The sequence below is a fragment of the Choristoneura fumiferana genome, chromosome Z (genome assembly GCF_025370935.1).
Source record: "Choristoneura fumiferana chromosome Z, NRCan_CFum_1, whole genome shotgun sequence".
Lineage (NCBI taxonomy): Eukaryota > Metazoa > Arthropoda > Insecta > Lepidoptera > Tortricidae > Choristoneura > Choristoneura fumiferana.
Genome location: NC_133472.1, coordinates 32,458,416 through 32,474,025, shown reverse-complemented (window position 1 = coordinate 32,474,025; position 15,610 = coordinate 32,458,416). Strand labels below are relative to the sequence as shown.

General features: G+C 38.2%; 1 protein-coding gene across 3 annotated transcripts; it reads right to left on the bottom strand.

Moving 5' to 3' along the window:
- Positions 1-425: 425 nt before the first annotated feature.
- Positions 426-15,514, bottom strand: metro (membrane palmitoylated protein 7-like protein metro). Of its 3 annotated transcripts, none has more exons than XM_074097130.1 (11): positions 15,119-15,514; positions 11,840-12,111; positions 11,637-11,768; positions 9,584-9,613; positions 8,905-9,072; positions 8,625-8,821; positions 7,708-7,823; positions 4,790-5,113; positions 2,755-2,925; positions 1,977-2,149; positions 426-1,624 (listed from the first exon to the last, which is right to left on the bottom strand). In XM_074097130.1, exons 1-11 carry the CDS (start codon positions 15,147-15,149, stop codon positions 1,448-1,450), a joined length of 1,791 nt encoding a protein of 596 aa, XP_073953231.1. In that variant the 5' UTR covers positions 15,150-15,514; the 3' UTR covers positions 426-1,447. The 3 variants fall into 3 exon arrangements, with proteins under 3 accessions (XP_073953231.1, XP_073953248.1, XP_073953239.1); XM_074097147.1 differs by having other exon boundaries at positions 4,790-4,966; XM_074097138.1 differs by lacking the exon at positions 9,584-9,613.
- Positions 15,515-15,610: the final 96 nt, after the last annotated feature.

Sequence of the window (15,610 nt, the reverse complement as noted above, 5' to 3'; positions counted from 1 at the left end):
CTTATCTTGATTACCATTTGATTAAAAAATATTTTAAGTAAGAGTTACGTATGGAAAATGTTTTGCAACTTATAGCACGAGCTAAAAGTGAAGGCCGGAGTTGTGGCCGCTTTTGGTCTGACTCTGGTCACGAAGCCGATTTTCTACTCGCGTACAAAAGTAGTATATAGTTAAAGTGACAAAAGTTTTTGCATGTCAAAGTCTTTATGACATTGACATAAGACTGATATTTATTTGGCTTCTGTAAAAAAAAATACTACATCTATTGCTACTTATAACCAGACGAGACGCAATAATGTTAACACAATATTAATTTACTCCCTTATTCATAATTCATATAACATTTTTTTTCTTGCTAAATTATGTTTTGTCGGTGTCTAGCGCAGACAATTTGTGTAACACACGTTTATGAACAAAGGAAAGATGAACCAAAAACTGGCGTCGTCCGAAAGGCTCCTGAAACCATCGTCGGGCTTTGTATACAGGCCCTATAATACGAAGTGCAAAATTCGAACTTCGTATCTTGCAGTCCCCGCTGACGCTTATATTATTTATACCTTCGAGAGTCATAGTAGCTCCCCTAGTTGCGGGTAAGTACCATTGCAATGATACAGATCGACCAAAATTTGAGTTACCTATGCATTCGCTAAAAAAAATGCCGAATAAAACTATGAGAAAATTCGCCATTGCTCTATATTAACAGTAAAATAATTTTACTAAAATATAATTCTAATATGTACTTGAATATTAAAACGTCTATTTACACAATTAAACTAAAATTAAAATGTTTAAGTAAATCAATGTGAGCAGTGCCCTTAAAGTATCCAGCACAGCCTAGCCTAGCCTAACAATAGAGATTTACATGAGATCGATAAAGAGGTGAATTTTGAACCGGTCATTTCAACAAATCTATTTATAATTTTGTTACAAGTGCAATTTATTCCATAGATAAGTACCATGGAGTGGGCCCATCTACACGACCAAGTATCGTGCTGTGCACAAACAAAAATGAAGCATACACACGACGTTCATATATGAATAACGGAGTCACTCTCACTTACAGTCGAGTTCATAAACTTGTGAACAAAAGTTTTATCAAAAATATCTGAACACGCCTCTACGCCGTTAACAATCGAGACGTGTTTAGATATTTTTGATAAAATTTTTGCTCACGAGATTATGAACTCGGCTGTAAATTTTTATGGCATGATTTATAAATTCGATACCAACATTAACACCACTTTTGGTAAAGTTAATCAAAAGCTTTCATGTCATAAAAACTAAATAAATCAGCGGTTACAGTAAAGTATAATTTGTACGGAAATAAAACAGAATGGAGATTCTGCAGTTGACTGACACGGCGCTCCAGTGATTTTAACGGTCCGGTGACCCAGTTTGGGACCCTTGGGAGTTCTTAGGAGTTAGAGTATGCACCTCACGAGGGAGCCTACTGGAGCCAGGAGGCAGGGACCCACAGCGGCTCGGACTGCACGCGCCACGCAGCCTTCAGCAGCTGCGCTAGCGCCGGCGCCAGCTCGTCATTCTCTATCTCCTCGTCGAACATGTACCCGTATAGGAAGTTGATCCGATTCGACGACCGGATTATGTCCGCGAATTCTTCTTCCTGGTATTTCCAAAAATACTTATAAATATTTTTAGGAAACTGCACACATCAAATATGTATTGTATAAGTTGGGATACTTATCATGCCTAGACAAATTCGATGTTTTCATTCGGTAGTGGGTACATGCCTGCCTATATTGAAATGTTCAAAACTGTCTACGGATAAAAATATCTCTAAGCACTTTTGATTAGTGTAATATCACCTTAGTGCGGGCGAGTTAAAAGCGAAGATCCTCGAAGTTCCTCGGCGCACTAAGCAGCTAACACGCGGCAAAGTCGTAACCGCTCGCTTCGCTTTCAACTCGCCCGCAAATAGCCATGGTGATAACGCTGTACATCCGTGTGGTAGTTACCGTAAATGCCCTCGAGCTGTCCTTGTCGAAGGAGGAACGCGCGTGCGCGGCCTGGCGCGTCGCTATGAGTCGCTCCAGCGGCGGCGGCTTGATGAACACGATGTAGGGCCGCAGCCGCGGCGTCCGCAGCACCTTCAAAGCCTGCCAGTGCGGGCTCAGTACGCACACGCGCCCTGCACAGATAACTGCCGTCTTAAAGGCTACTAGACTGCTACTGACGGCTACTGGGGGTCATGACCATGACCCATGGGCCCTGGGCTGGGTCTAGGCTAGGGCAACAGTAGATATTTTTCTAAATTCATTAAGTTTGATAAAATTACTTCAAATCGGTTCAGCAGTTTATGCGTGAAAGCGTAACAGACAGACAGACAGAGTTACTTTCGCATTTATTTATAGCGGTTTAGGTGTGAAAGCGTAACAGACAGACAGACAGAGTTACTTTCTCATTTATTTATAGCGGTTTAGGCGTGAAAGCGTAACAGACAGACAGAAAGAGTATTTTTCTGCAAACCGCGCGATTTGAGGGTTTTTGTGACAGACTACTTGCAGCTAGTATCGAAATGAAATAACTAAATGAGCCAACCACAAGAAAGAAGCAAAAAAGTAATGTCAGACGGACCTCACGATATAAACGCCATCTAGCAATATTTAGCCTGTCGAGAAACCTTCATTGTGGTAAAGTGTGGTCTCTCTACAAGCCTGAAACGTCGACAACCGCGGGAGCGTGACAGTAAAACAGTGTCCATTGCAGCAGCGGTAAACACTGCACAACTCTCACCTGAATTAACAATGGTTTCCACGCTCTCCGCCGTAGTGCCGTAAAGGTTGCCTTTGTACTCGCCGTGCTCGATGAACTTGCCTTCCGCGATGTCTTGCTCCATAGTCTCGCGACTTACGAACATGTACTCTTTGCCGTTTTGTTCACTTTGCTTTTGCGGTCGTGATGTATCTGTCGAGGAAGAGCGGGTGAATGGTTTAAGCCCCGTATTCATGGTAAACATTTGTTGAACAAAAGTTGTTCAACTTTGTTGATCATCTGGCACAAAGGTGCTGGAAAAATTGCACACGCCAGTCAGTGTCAAAATGTTGCCCGAAGAAGTCATATTGGTGTGCTCTATCTATCTATCGTATAAACTACGAAAAATTAAAAAAAGGTGGTGGGTACGAAAGTATCTGTTGCAAAGAGAAAAGATAAGTGATCTTAAAATGGCAGATGGATCCTCGCATTAATTTCAGCACTTTTTAACCCCCCCCCCCTTCCCACACTACAGCCATGTTCCTAGAAAAGTTGCAAACCTGTCCGTATAGTCAACATTTGCTGCTCAACTGATGTTTTCGGTCACGAAGCGGCAACACGGCAACACGCTGTGAGCAACTCTGCAAATGAAGTGTTCCCCGCAACATGTTGCCAGCAACTCAGCAACATGTAGATTCAACGATGTTGCTCAACAAATATTTACCGTGAATACGGGGCTTTATTTGCAGATCGATTTCACGTTGAAGGGCCAACCACACCGAAATTTCGCAAACAACACTATACGCGTACTCTATACGGCCCTCAAAATATATGCTGTAATAGGTAATACGGTATTTGACTATTTTTTATGTGTATTATAAACTAGTGTTTAGGTACCCGCGGCTTCGCACACGTAAATCATAAGGGTAATTCCGGTATTTTTAAAAATTCACGTGGGTAATCTCGAAAATTAAATCGTTGTTTTCATTGACGTTACATTAAAACAATCATGGTAAAATTTCATGACTCTAAGCTCAGCGGTTGTGGTTTCGAGATTTTATCCCTATCCCGTGGGAATATCGAAATAAAAAGTAGGCTATGTTTTATTCCAGATGTCCAGCTATCTACATACCAAATTTCATGACTCTGAGCCCAGCGGTTATTAGCGTGGAAACATCGGGATAAAAAGTATCCTATGTTTTAATCCAGATTATAAACTAACTTTTTTCCAAATTTCATCCAAAACCGTTCAGCCGTTTTAGCGTGAAGAAGTAACAAACATACTCACTCACTCACAAACTCGCACTCACTCACAAACTTTCACATTTATAATATTAGTAGGAAGTAGGATTAAAACTTCACAATGCCTGTTATCGAATAGAGACACAATTTTTAAGCTAAGTACCTATACAAATAACAAAGTTATAAAGGTTTGAAATTCAAGATTAGACAGAGGAAGACATACTTGCATGTGACGTCACACGCAAGTAGCGCCATACTTGTTGCGTAGAGAAAAGCGTTTGAGAAAGAGAAAGGGATATATATAGATTTTCCAAAAAATCACTATAAATCCAATTTTCAACCGATTTAAGGTTTCTCTTCGCTAAACACTGTTTGTATACCTAAATTTTCATAATAATATATAACACATGGCAAATTCAGTTGTCAAATACCGTATTTTATGCCGCTGAGTATACGAGTATATTTTATGTATTTTTTAAGTTTGTAAATATGTATTCATTAATTCAATTTTTTTTTTTAAATCCATGAATCATATATTATTTGATATGTTCATTATTAGTACCCGTGTGGTGTCGGGTTAGAATAACACCTCTCCATTTCTTCCGTGGATGTCGTAATAGGCGACTGAGGATATAGGTTAAGGTATACCGTAGGCGACAGGCCAGCAACCTGTCACTATTGTACCGTTTTTGTCAAACTTAAAACCTAAAATTGCTAAAAGTGGCTCCGAAGCGGTATCGTTTCGGGTGCTCTGCCTACCCCATTTGGGCATACAGGCGTGATGTTTGTGTGTGTGTTCATTATTGAAGGTAGTTTAGTTCGCTGTACAACTCACAAGGTATGGGGGTGACGAACTTGTCGGGGTCGGTGGCGATGAGGCGGCGGCGCAGCTCGTTGCGGCCGACGCCGGGCGCGCCGGCCAGCACCAGCGGCCGCGCCAGCCCCGGCCGCGGGTACAGCCGCGCCACCTCCTCGTACGTCGGTATTACTTCGCGGTCAAAATCATCATTTTCTGTAATGTCATATATGATCTTTTTGACTTTCGGCGTCGATTTGCAGGGCAGCAGCGCGGTGGCCGTAGGCGTGGGTGAGCAGGGCGTCTGCGGGCCGCAGTCCGCGCCGCTCGCGCCGCCCGCCGCTCCGCACAGCGCCGGCTTGCCTGTGCCACCAATCACAACTCATTGAGGGCTAGATCTTGCTTGCTGTTAGCTGGCATAAGTAACTAAAAGAGCCAATTACAAGCAAGACCCTAACGTCAAATGGACTTCACAATACTAACGCGATCTAGCGATATTTCGCCTGTCAATTAGCAATCATTTCTCTTATAGTCCATTCAGGATAACATTGGACTCTAAGCTCACAGAAGAAGGGGTTCTAAACATTTTTTGTGAAGACGACTTTTATTACGAAATAACGATGATGATGATGAATAAAAGAAGTAATAATATAAAGCCATAATTTTGTTTACTTTGTTAGTAAATTAATACGTAATTTACTTACAAAATAACACAATATTAATGAGTACGTAATTTGCTAAATATTAATTAGATTTTTATATTTATACCTACATATTAATAACTGTGTTTCGTAGTACGCTCTCATTCCCTGTTTTAAAATATTTCTACTCGTAGTTTCTGCTATGAAGTTAAAGCTTTTTACCATTCCAATTTTCATCAAATTTGGTGCAGTGCTTTAGTTGTGAAAATTAACTATTCGTATAATGATTAAATGTCATCACATTTTGATCCAAACTGGCGATTAAAAACTATAAATAATGTACAGAATATTTCTTGAGTTAGCAATATCATAAACGTTCCGTTTCTTGCAGAATGTTCTTTATCTCTACCTTTTTAGGTATTTTATAGAAAGATGTATGTTAACAAAATAAAAAAAGTTTTTTATTGTTTTTAAATTATGATATGAAAAATAGCAAAGTTCATTTCACTAATATTAATTATAATTGCGAAAGTTTTTAAGTCTGCATGTTTGTTTGTTACCTACCTCTTCAAGTCTTAACCGCTGAACCGATTTAGGTGAAATTCGGTAAACAGATAGTACAAGCCCCGGGGAAGGATATAGAATAGTTTTTATCCCGGAAAATTGCATAGTTCCCACGGGATAGCAATAAACGAATTCTACGACAACGGAGACGCGGGCAACAGTTAGTTAATGAATAATTGAAACTAATATTGACGTCATCGATATTTTAATTAGAATTAAGTTTAGACCGTGTACAAAAAAAATACAATTTATTAAATGACTTCCTAAAGCGTGCATTATGAAGAGCCTATTTTCCTTCCGTCCATTCCTATATTGAACAGACTGTAATTCAAACTAGTGACCCGCCCCGGCTTGGAACGGGTGCAATATTGAAACAAAATGTGGCGATAAAATAAGAAAAGTCAATAATCAAAGGCGGTAACTCCACATTTTTCTCCTCCTTTTCCCCAAAACTTCACCGGGGCCGAGCCAGGGCGCATCGCTAGATACATTATGTACCTAATATCACTCAATATATTGATGAAAACCGCATTGAAATCCGTTGTGTAGTTTAAGATCTAAGCGTATGTGTATATGAATACAGACAGGCGTATGTATACAGACAGACGGAGGGAAGCGACTTAGTTTTATTACTTAAAATAAATATTTGGGAAAGGGTGCTAATATATTTAGCAGCTGATCTATCGATAGCGAAAAGTTTTAAATTTCATTCAGCGGTAAAAAAGAAAGACTAGCTGCTGCTTCGGCGAGTCATTCATTACAACAATCGCAGCTAATGTTTTTACTTAAGTATAAATAATTACCCTTCGCCCTATATTCCCAATCCCGTGGAAATTTCTAAAAAGCCCTTTTTAGTGCACCTGTACGACTATAGTTACTATAGTTTTTTTTCTGTTGGTATTACCTATACTTGCATGCTAAATATGAAGCCTCTAATCATTATACATAGTTACGGAAATAAGGTCCTTTTGAAGTGAAAATATAAATCCTATTTATTCCCTATCCCGTGAGAATTTTGCAAAATCCCTTCTTAGTGTAGGTACCTCTATGATACTCAAGGTATGTTTGCCAAATTGCAAGTCTTTCGCTTCAGTGGTTTGAGCTGTGCATTGATATATCAATCAGTCAGGACTTTGAATTATACAGGGTGGCTCATTTAGATCGGTCAGTATGGGAAAGTCTGAAGGTATAAGACATACGAAGATCTGTTCTTAGGAACCATGTCATCTGTTTTAGTAACAAGAAAAACTGCATTCAAACATTAAAAAAAAAAACTTGTTCTCAGTACAGTAATCGGACCAGGTCGCTTTTAAAAAAAAAACTTACACTATTTCTATTTGGATAATGACAGTGTAGGTCATAAGCAACAAATGTTAGTATGAAACACGATATCTAGAATGAATAAAATGCATTGTTTTCAAATTCTTTAATAATGCAAGTTTTATTTTTCAAAGCGTCCAGGTTCGATTTCCGAGTTGAGTACAAGTTTTTTTTAAATGTGTAAATGCAGTTTTTCTTGTTATTAAAATCAATGACATGGTTTCTATGAACAGATTTTCGTATGTGTTATAGTTTCTGACTTTCCCATATTGACCGATCTAAATGAGCCAACCTGTATAAATGACTACCTACGTACTAATTGGAATACAAAGCTTTCCGAAATAGAATATGTAGCAGTTACATTTAGTCTAAGTGGAAAAACTGTCTTACTTATGAAAGATGTGTTGGCTTATAACAATATTGAATATTTACCGTCCATAGACTGTGGGTCTGTTTGCCTATCATGGATAATACGACCCTCCTGCAAGGCCCTTGATGGTATTAACCCTGCTCTCATGATGCGCTCTCCTTCTCTGCGTGCTTGCCACCTAAAAGACAAACATGTTAGGTAACATCATATTGTTGTTCATATTACTATGTAAATTATTTATTTCTTGTTTACTTACAATTACATCTATTTTGATTTCTTATTTTTTTTTCATCATCCTAGCCTATAACGTCCCACTGCTGGGACTCTCAGAACAAGAGGGCAAGAGGGGGAGGGGTTTTTTTTACATAATAATATTATTATGGATATGATAAGTATATTATTTATCATTCCGTGAGTTACAGACGGTTCTGAAAGAACTCAGATCAGCGCTGCAGGCGTCTAACGCCTCAGCATAATGCTGTCAGCGGCCGTTTCACTCAAAATATTGTATTGTACTTATTAGTCGACTTTTATAACACCCACGGGAAGATATGGGTCCGACCTATTCTAAAACCTGGTACGGCGCAGACCAAGACCAATCCAGTCAAGTCTAATCGGGTGGGAATCGATTTGTCGATATTACACCGTTTTATGATTTAAATTCGGATTTTCATCCGCGTACCTTGATTTTAGCGAAGCTCGATATTTCGGCACGAGAGGACAATGCGACTAGTAATGACCGCGATTATGCATCAGTGGCGTAGCTACTGGAGGGCTAGATGGGGCAGTGCCTCGGGGCCCCCAAGCTCCTGCCCCTCGGACTCTGACTTACAAACTATAAATGACAAATCTGGAGTACGTCGAATTCGAAACACGACGAATACGGAACAAACGATTTTAAATAGTTTAGTTGGGGCCCTAGATTATTTTTTGCCCCAGGGCCTTTGGGTACCTAACGCACGTTTGTCACCACACTCACCAGTACGCGTCGTCCTGCGATACAATGTGTAGAACATCGCCCTTCTTAAAGTTAAGCCCCGCTTCCTTGCATGGTATGTAAGGATCTTCGGCCGAGCTGTAATTGAAAAGAGCTCGGACTCTCACTTTGCTTTCGCGCGAGCCGCCCTTGCTAAATGCTGGCACCAGTTTGAAAGTGATAGTGCCCTCCGAGCTTTGCTGGAAAGAGAGAAAAATGATGGTTTAGTGGGACGAAAGAGTTTTGTTTACGTATAGGATTTGGGGTGATATGGTGGCGTTACCAGGATGGCGAGCACGTCCGCGGGCGTCTTGCTCTCGACGGGCACACCGTTGACGGCGACGACCTCGTCGCCGGCGTGAATGAGCCCCGACCGGTCCGCCGCGCCGCCGTGCATCACACGCGCAATCACGATCTTCCCCGTCTCTTCGTCCGTCTTGATCGTCGCACCCTACGGATTGATCCTTCATTCAAATCAGCGCGAACGACCGAATCGAACACTCGGTTCGACTGCTCTATAGTCATACTACATACTCTACCTATAGTCATCTATCTATTTGTAATATAGGTTAGTGCCGCTGCCGTCGTCGCTTCCGTATAGAAGTCAGACTAGGACAATAACAGCTACGTAACAAATGAAATAGTAGCTTGCACATAACATTAAATAATAAATAGTGGTCACAATAAACAATATTTACGAAGCAATGTATACTCGTATGTACAAGGGTGAGGCAGCCTGGGATAAAAAGTAAGATCCGATCTATTGCGTTTAGACAGCACGTGACAAATCGCACATCTAGAGATAGCAGCTAATATTGAAATTAGGCACATGGATAATGAAGGGTGATCACAAGAGGAAAACGAACAGACAAATAAATTTAAAGTAACGAATTACAATCCACAGGGCACGAATACAATGAACTGAAAGCATCAAAATAACTAGCAACAAGGTGTTGACTTACCACAATTGGCTCTGCACTCTGAGCTCCACCCTTTTAATAGAAAACATTTTCTTTTCAATTTTCTACCCTCCTAATAGGTACCAACAACATATACGAGTAAAAAAAATACCTATGCTTTGCAATAATTTACTCAGTTTAGGTGTGTTGGTCAAGTCACCTCAAAATTTGAACTTACGTAGGTATCTAATCTCCACCTTTAGACGCTGCTGTTTTAAGATATTTAATCATTTTAAAGTGCGGATATAGCTGCTATTTCTAAATGAAAAACTTTTCAGCAAAACTTATATTCGTTTTAGTATACTACTCCAGAGTTGTCAACCGTAATACTAATTTAGCATTCTATGACACAAAGATATTAAAATTATATTTATATGGTTCTAGCGTTCAGTGAAAAAAAAATAGAAAGTATTAATGATGAATACGTAAAATATGCATCATAAAGAAAACTAATATAAAAGTTTCACGTTCAAAATGAACTAAAATGTAAAAAAAGCTGTGCCCGTACACAAAAACAACACAAATGTGAGTATTAATCATGTTCTGTCCTAGGTATACGTGCTAAATCTGCACTTCAGTTGAATCGTGTGTCGTGTGTTCTGGTTGGCAACTCCATTGTTTACACTTGAAATTTATATCTTCTATACTAAAAATGGCCAAACATGTGAGTAATAAATTGTTTTAAAATCTACTACCACCATGTTTTACGCAAATAAACTTTATTTTATTTCCACATGAATATGTATACGCCAAGTAGGCACCGGGTGAAGCCCACTCTACACAGTGGGCCAACGTTGGCCAATCTAGGGGATGCTATTATGTCGATACCTTGAGGCTCAAAGGGCGTAAAGGCACTCTCTATGGCATCTTATACAGTTTTTTTTTCTCTATCGATCAGTATAATCCACGTAAGGAAATTCGCTCAAAAATGTCCTTTACGGTCTGTGCTGTTTTAGTCCCTAAACACATTTACATATTTTCAAAATTTAGGATACCTATAGAGAACAAAAAAATTACATAATAATCATCAAGGCAGTCAGTATAAAGTATGTTAAAAAACACCGGTATTAAAGCGACACATATTTTTACACTCCCTTTACTGCCTCGAAAAAAAAATGTAAGACATACGGCGTAAAAAGCTGTAATTTATTCAACTGTCCTTTACGACCAAATATTTCACTGTCAATTTTGATTTCTTAAGACCGCAGCCTAATATAATCAAAAGTATGGAATACTTAATTCGTTTTTTTTACTCCCTGAAACGTCCTAATTTATTAATATAAAAAGAAGTTGAACTTTTCTATACGACCCATTGAAAGCAAAATTTGAACCAAAATACGCCAAAATTAATAGATCTTCTTAAAGTAAGTACATCTGATTCAATCCTTGTTTTTCACCAGGGCGTATAAGCGCACGTATCTTTAGGTAAGTATAACCAATTAACCATACATTTTGCATCCAATTGGAATATATTAACAAAAACTACAAGAAATTCTAAGCTCTTCGTCAATAGAAGACTTTTATATGTAACATTAGAAACAACAACTATAATTTTTTAAATTTATTTTTTTCAGTTTTTTGCTTCTGGAAAGTTGTGTTTTGTGTTTCACGCTTTTTGAGCTCCAAAGTATCGATGTGTTACAGTGAGATGGATATCACAGTTCCCTGTAATATACACCCACATCTTTTACGTGACTGAGGTTCGTCCGACATATAGAGCGGTTTTAAGGCTTGCGCGCTCGCACAAACAATTTAGCTAGCTGATGTCTTGTTTACGGGCACTGAATAGGCACTGTTTGAACACTTTTATTCTCTAGTGTTCTAAGTTGTTGTTTGACTAATCTCTCAGAAACTTACAAATCTACCTACTACATTGATCTTTAATTGTTAGGGCGATCAGCAAGAAACTCATAATGATTCAAATCCAACATTATCAGGAAAATTAGTGCAGTGTGAAATTTAATTGACCTGGTTTCTTCAGTCACTGTTTTGATCAAAGAACCAATATTAATTTACTATTTATTATTAAAGAACGCATATAAATAAATATAAATACCAATGGTTCGTCACTCTTCACTAGCTGAACAATTTTGACTGTTTCTTCTTCTTCATCTGCGTCTGATGGTACATCAGGAAGATGAGGATAATAGTCTTTCTGTGCGACGGCATCATGAGTGCATAGAATAGCCTGTTATAAAGAGACAAATTATAATACATGCTTAGAGTTAAAACATTAATACACGAGGAAAGGGCACCAACCTGGAAATGCGGTTTTTGTAGCAGGCTTAGAAGTTGTTGATATTCTTTGGAAACTGAAACAACGTTGCCAAGCAAGTCCAGCACTTCAAGAGTCACTTGCATTGCATTTGACAGTAGCGGAAAGAACTTGTCATCTTTGCCTTTTGCTACAATCTTGTTATGAACTTGGACCAAGGCATGGAGCTGCTTGGACTGCAAGAGCTCACTCAGGAAGGCTACATCTTCACCCTCAGCTTGTACTTCTTTCAATGAACTTAATAGGCGAGTGAGTGCTTTGAAAAGAAATAAAAATATTTTTAGTCTATCTGTTTAATTATCATTAATTTTTTTTAGTAGGTACTTTTGTTGATACGAAATGTACATATAATTATGTGACTACTTTTACCTCCTGAGGCCCCACGACAAATTTCTGTTTTCACAATTTTAACTGAACATCTATCAAATAAAGTTCACATTTAATGAGGGCTATCGCGTTTGAATTCGCCGCTAGAGGCGCTAGTGTAGCGTGAGGTCTCCGAAATGTCAAATCTCATAGTTTTTGGGTGAGCTACGCGGGTTTATTTATAATTAGAATATTTTTGTGAATATTTTGCATTACCTGAAATTAATTATGGCAATTACGCGTTACGGGGCAATGAAGTTCAGTGTTTTGAGACAGTTTTGTCTTTCGGGAAACTTTTGTCCTCCCTTTTTTCCGAACAAAACGGGACTACGCAACACTGTGGTTGCTCGATTGTTTTATGGTACGGTTTTAAGGTGTATTAAATATGATTTTAATCTAAACTTTGTTTTCACGCCCCTAATAACAGACTTTGAAAGCCACACTTTAAAACCTCACGCAACAGTGGCGCCATCTAGAAAGACAAAAAACGAAAGCCCTCATTTTCTGTTTTTATCCCAAGATCATGCCACATGAAAAGATACTTTATTTTGATTTTAAAAACAATTTTAACTGCAATCAGCATTTAAAGATTTTTGAATAATCGCCTGTCTGAACTAGAAATCAAACCCAAGAAATGGTATTTTTTTTTAAAACAATTTTACGACAACGATCAAAACGCTCAATTAGAAGGATTATTTTTTCCAAGTAACATAGCATCCTACTAATTATAAATGCGAAAGTTTGTGAGTGTGTGAGTATGTTTGTTACTACTTCACGCTGAAACGGCTGGACGGATTTGGCATTGAGTTAGTTTATAATCTAGATTAAGGCCGTCTTTCAGGAAAAAATAAATCTAGGCTTACGAGGGCTGCTATTTATGTATCCGGAATAGAAAAAATAAACAAACGTATATGGCTAGATATGGTTTTATTATTTTCAAAGTATTCTCCGCGATGATCGATGCACTTTTGCATACGTTGAACCCAATTTTTAAAGCACTTTTTCCACTCTGATTGCGGTATCTCCAAAACGTGCTGTTTGAAGGCGTCGACGCGGCATCTTCACGGGTCGAAAATCGTTGACCACGTAATTTATTCTTTACATTTTGGAATAAATAGAAATCATTGGGTGCCAAATCAGGGCTGTACGGTGGATGACCCGTCAATTCTATTTTTTTGACCTTCGCGTGATGTATGACAGCTGGGATTGTCATGGTGAAGTATGATTCTGCGTCGCTGGTTGTTTTTACGTATTTCTTCAAATACTTCCGGCAAACAAATGGTCGTGTACCACTCCGAATTGACCGTTTTACGCTTCTCGAGTGGTATTGTAGCCATATGGCCATTAATACCAAAAAAGCAGGCCACCATTTGCTTTAAGGTGCTTTTTGCACTAGTTACTTTCGTAGGGTTCGGCTCATTTTGAAACACCCACTGTTGATTGTTGTTTAGTTTTGGGATCGTATGCATAGATCCAGGATTCGTCACCTGTGTAGATATTATAAACATATTTTGAGTCACCTTGGTAAATTTTTTTAAACATTTTTTTGCATCATTTGACACAAGCTTCTTTTTGATCCTGAGTTAAGTTGTGCGGGATCCAACACAAACAAAGTTTTTTTGCTTACACAAAAATGTTCATGTAATATTTTATGAATGTTCGTCATACATATGCCCAGTGTCCTCTATCTCGCGAAACGTAACATGACGGTCTTGCATTATAAGTTTTCGCACAGCTTCAATATTTTGTGGCAGAACGACGGATTTCGGGCGACCTTCCTTAACTTCGTCCGTGAGCTTACTTCGTCCACGATTAAACTCACTAAACCAGTGATACACAGTGGTTTTCGATGGAGCTTCATCACCAACAGTCGAAGTTAATTGATCTACGCACTGTTGTTGCGTTAAACCACGTCGAAAATCGTAATAAATCATAGCACAAATATTTTCACGAGTGAGTTCCATTATTTCAGTAATATGACATTTTAAACCCAACAAAAACAAAACACTAGCGAACGCAAGGAAAAAAAAAGCATACAGTATTTTTAAAAAAGTACGAATTTTACCATCAAGATCAGACATTGCGTTTAAAAATGTTGGAATCCCAGATTCCGGATACAAAAGTAGCAGACCTCGTACTCACGAAATTTAGTATGTAGGTAGCTGGACCTCTGGAATAACACATAAGCTGCTTTTTATCCCAATATTCCCACAGGATAGGGTTTAAATCTTGAAATGAAAAAAATCTTGAGCTGGGTTTAGTTTTGAAATTTTGTTCTTAATCCAACCTCAATGAAGACCATGATATACATTTTGGGAATTCCCAGGGGAATTTTGTAAAATCCCAGAAATTCAATTGTAACTACCAGACCAAATAGTTTACGCGCGCGAAGCCGCTGGTTACCGCTAGTCTTAAATAAAAGGAAGAACATATAATTTTACTTTTACGATTTCAGGAAAATGAATACTTAGCCATTTCTTTGACTTCGCTATGTTTCTAAACACTGATCTTAACATTTTAAAGTAATAAGTACCCACTTGAGAAATAATTACATATCATTTCCTTATTAAAAGTACATAAACAATAATTCGAATTCTATTGTGGGGGCCCCTCTTTTGTGGACTGATTGTGTGTGTACAAGTAACTTTTTTTTGATCTAAATATTTTCTAAATCTTTTCTTTTTTTTCCCAAGAATCAATACAAGTTTCAGTCATCAATGAGAATCAAGTAATGAGAAATTAATTAGGCTAGTTATCTAAAGGTGTGGTATCTGAAGGTGTTGGTAAGTAGAGATTGGTGAAAATAACTAAGGCCAGATAGACCGGATTCCCGTACTATCTCGTAACTGAGTATTACTATAAATAAAATTTTGGATATTTCGTGAACATGGACTTACCCGGGTCCCAGTTTTCAGATGGGGTATCCATATTTACATAGTTATTAGTTCATACAGAATCGTATTACGAACAGTAAGAAAAACTTAATAATTGCTTTGTTCAGAAACAGATTCAGAAAATAGTAATCTACAATTCAAAATTGATGGTCTATTTAATCAAAGATCTTCATAACTTTACTGATCCACCTGAAGTATTTCATACGCTAAGGTTTATGAATAGAAACATTGTCATGAATGATAAAAACACCGTGTTTTAAAGATAACACAAAAGGTTTAAATAGCTTCATTTTTTAAGAAGCTTTTAAAAATAGAAATCGCGAAAAATATACATTTTGATCACGAACTGTCATTTACGGATAAGCAGAGTAATAGATAGATAGGAACGAAACGAATGCGACTGACTGGACTGGCGCGAGAGAAATTAAAATTAAAAATCAATACAAATTGGAATGTTACGTTCCACGCATGTTTTTTAGCTGTTCTCTTTTGTTT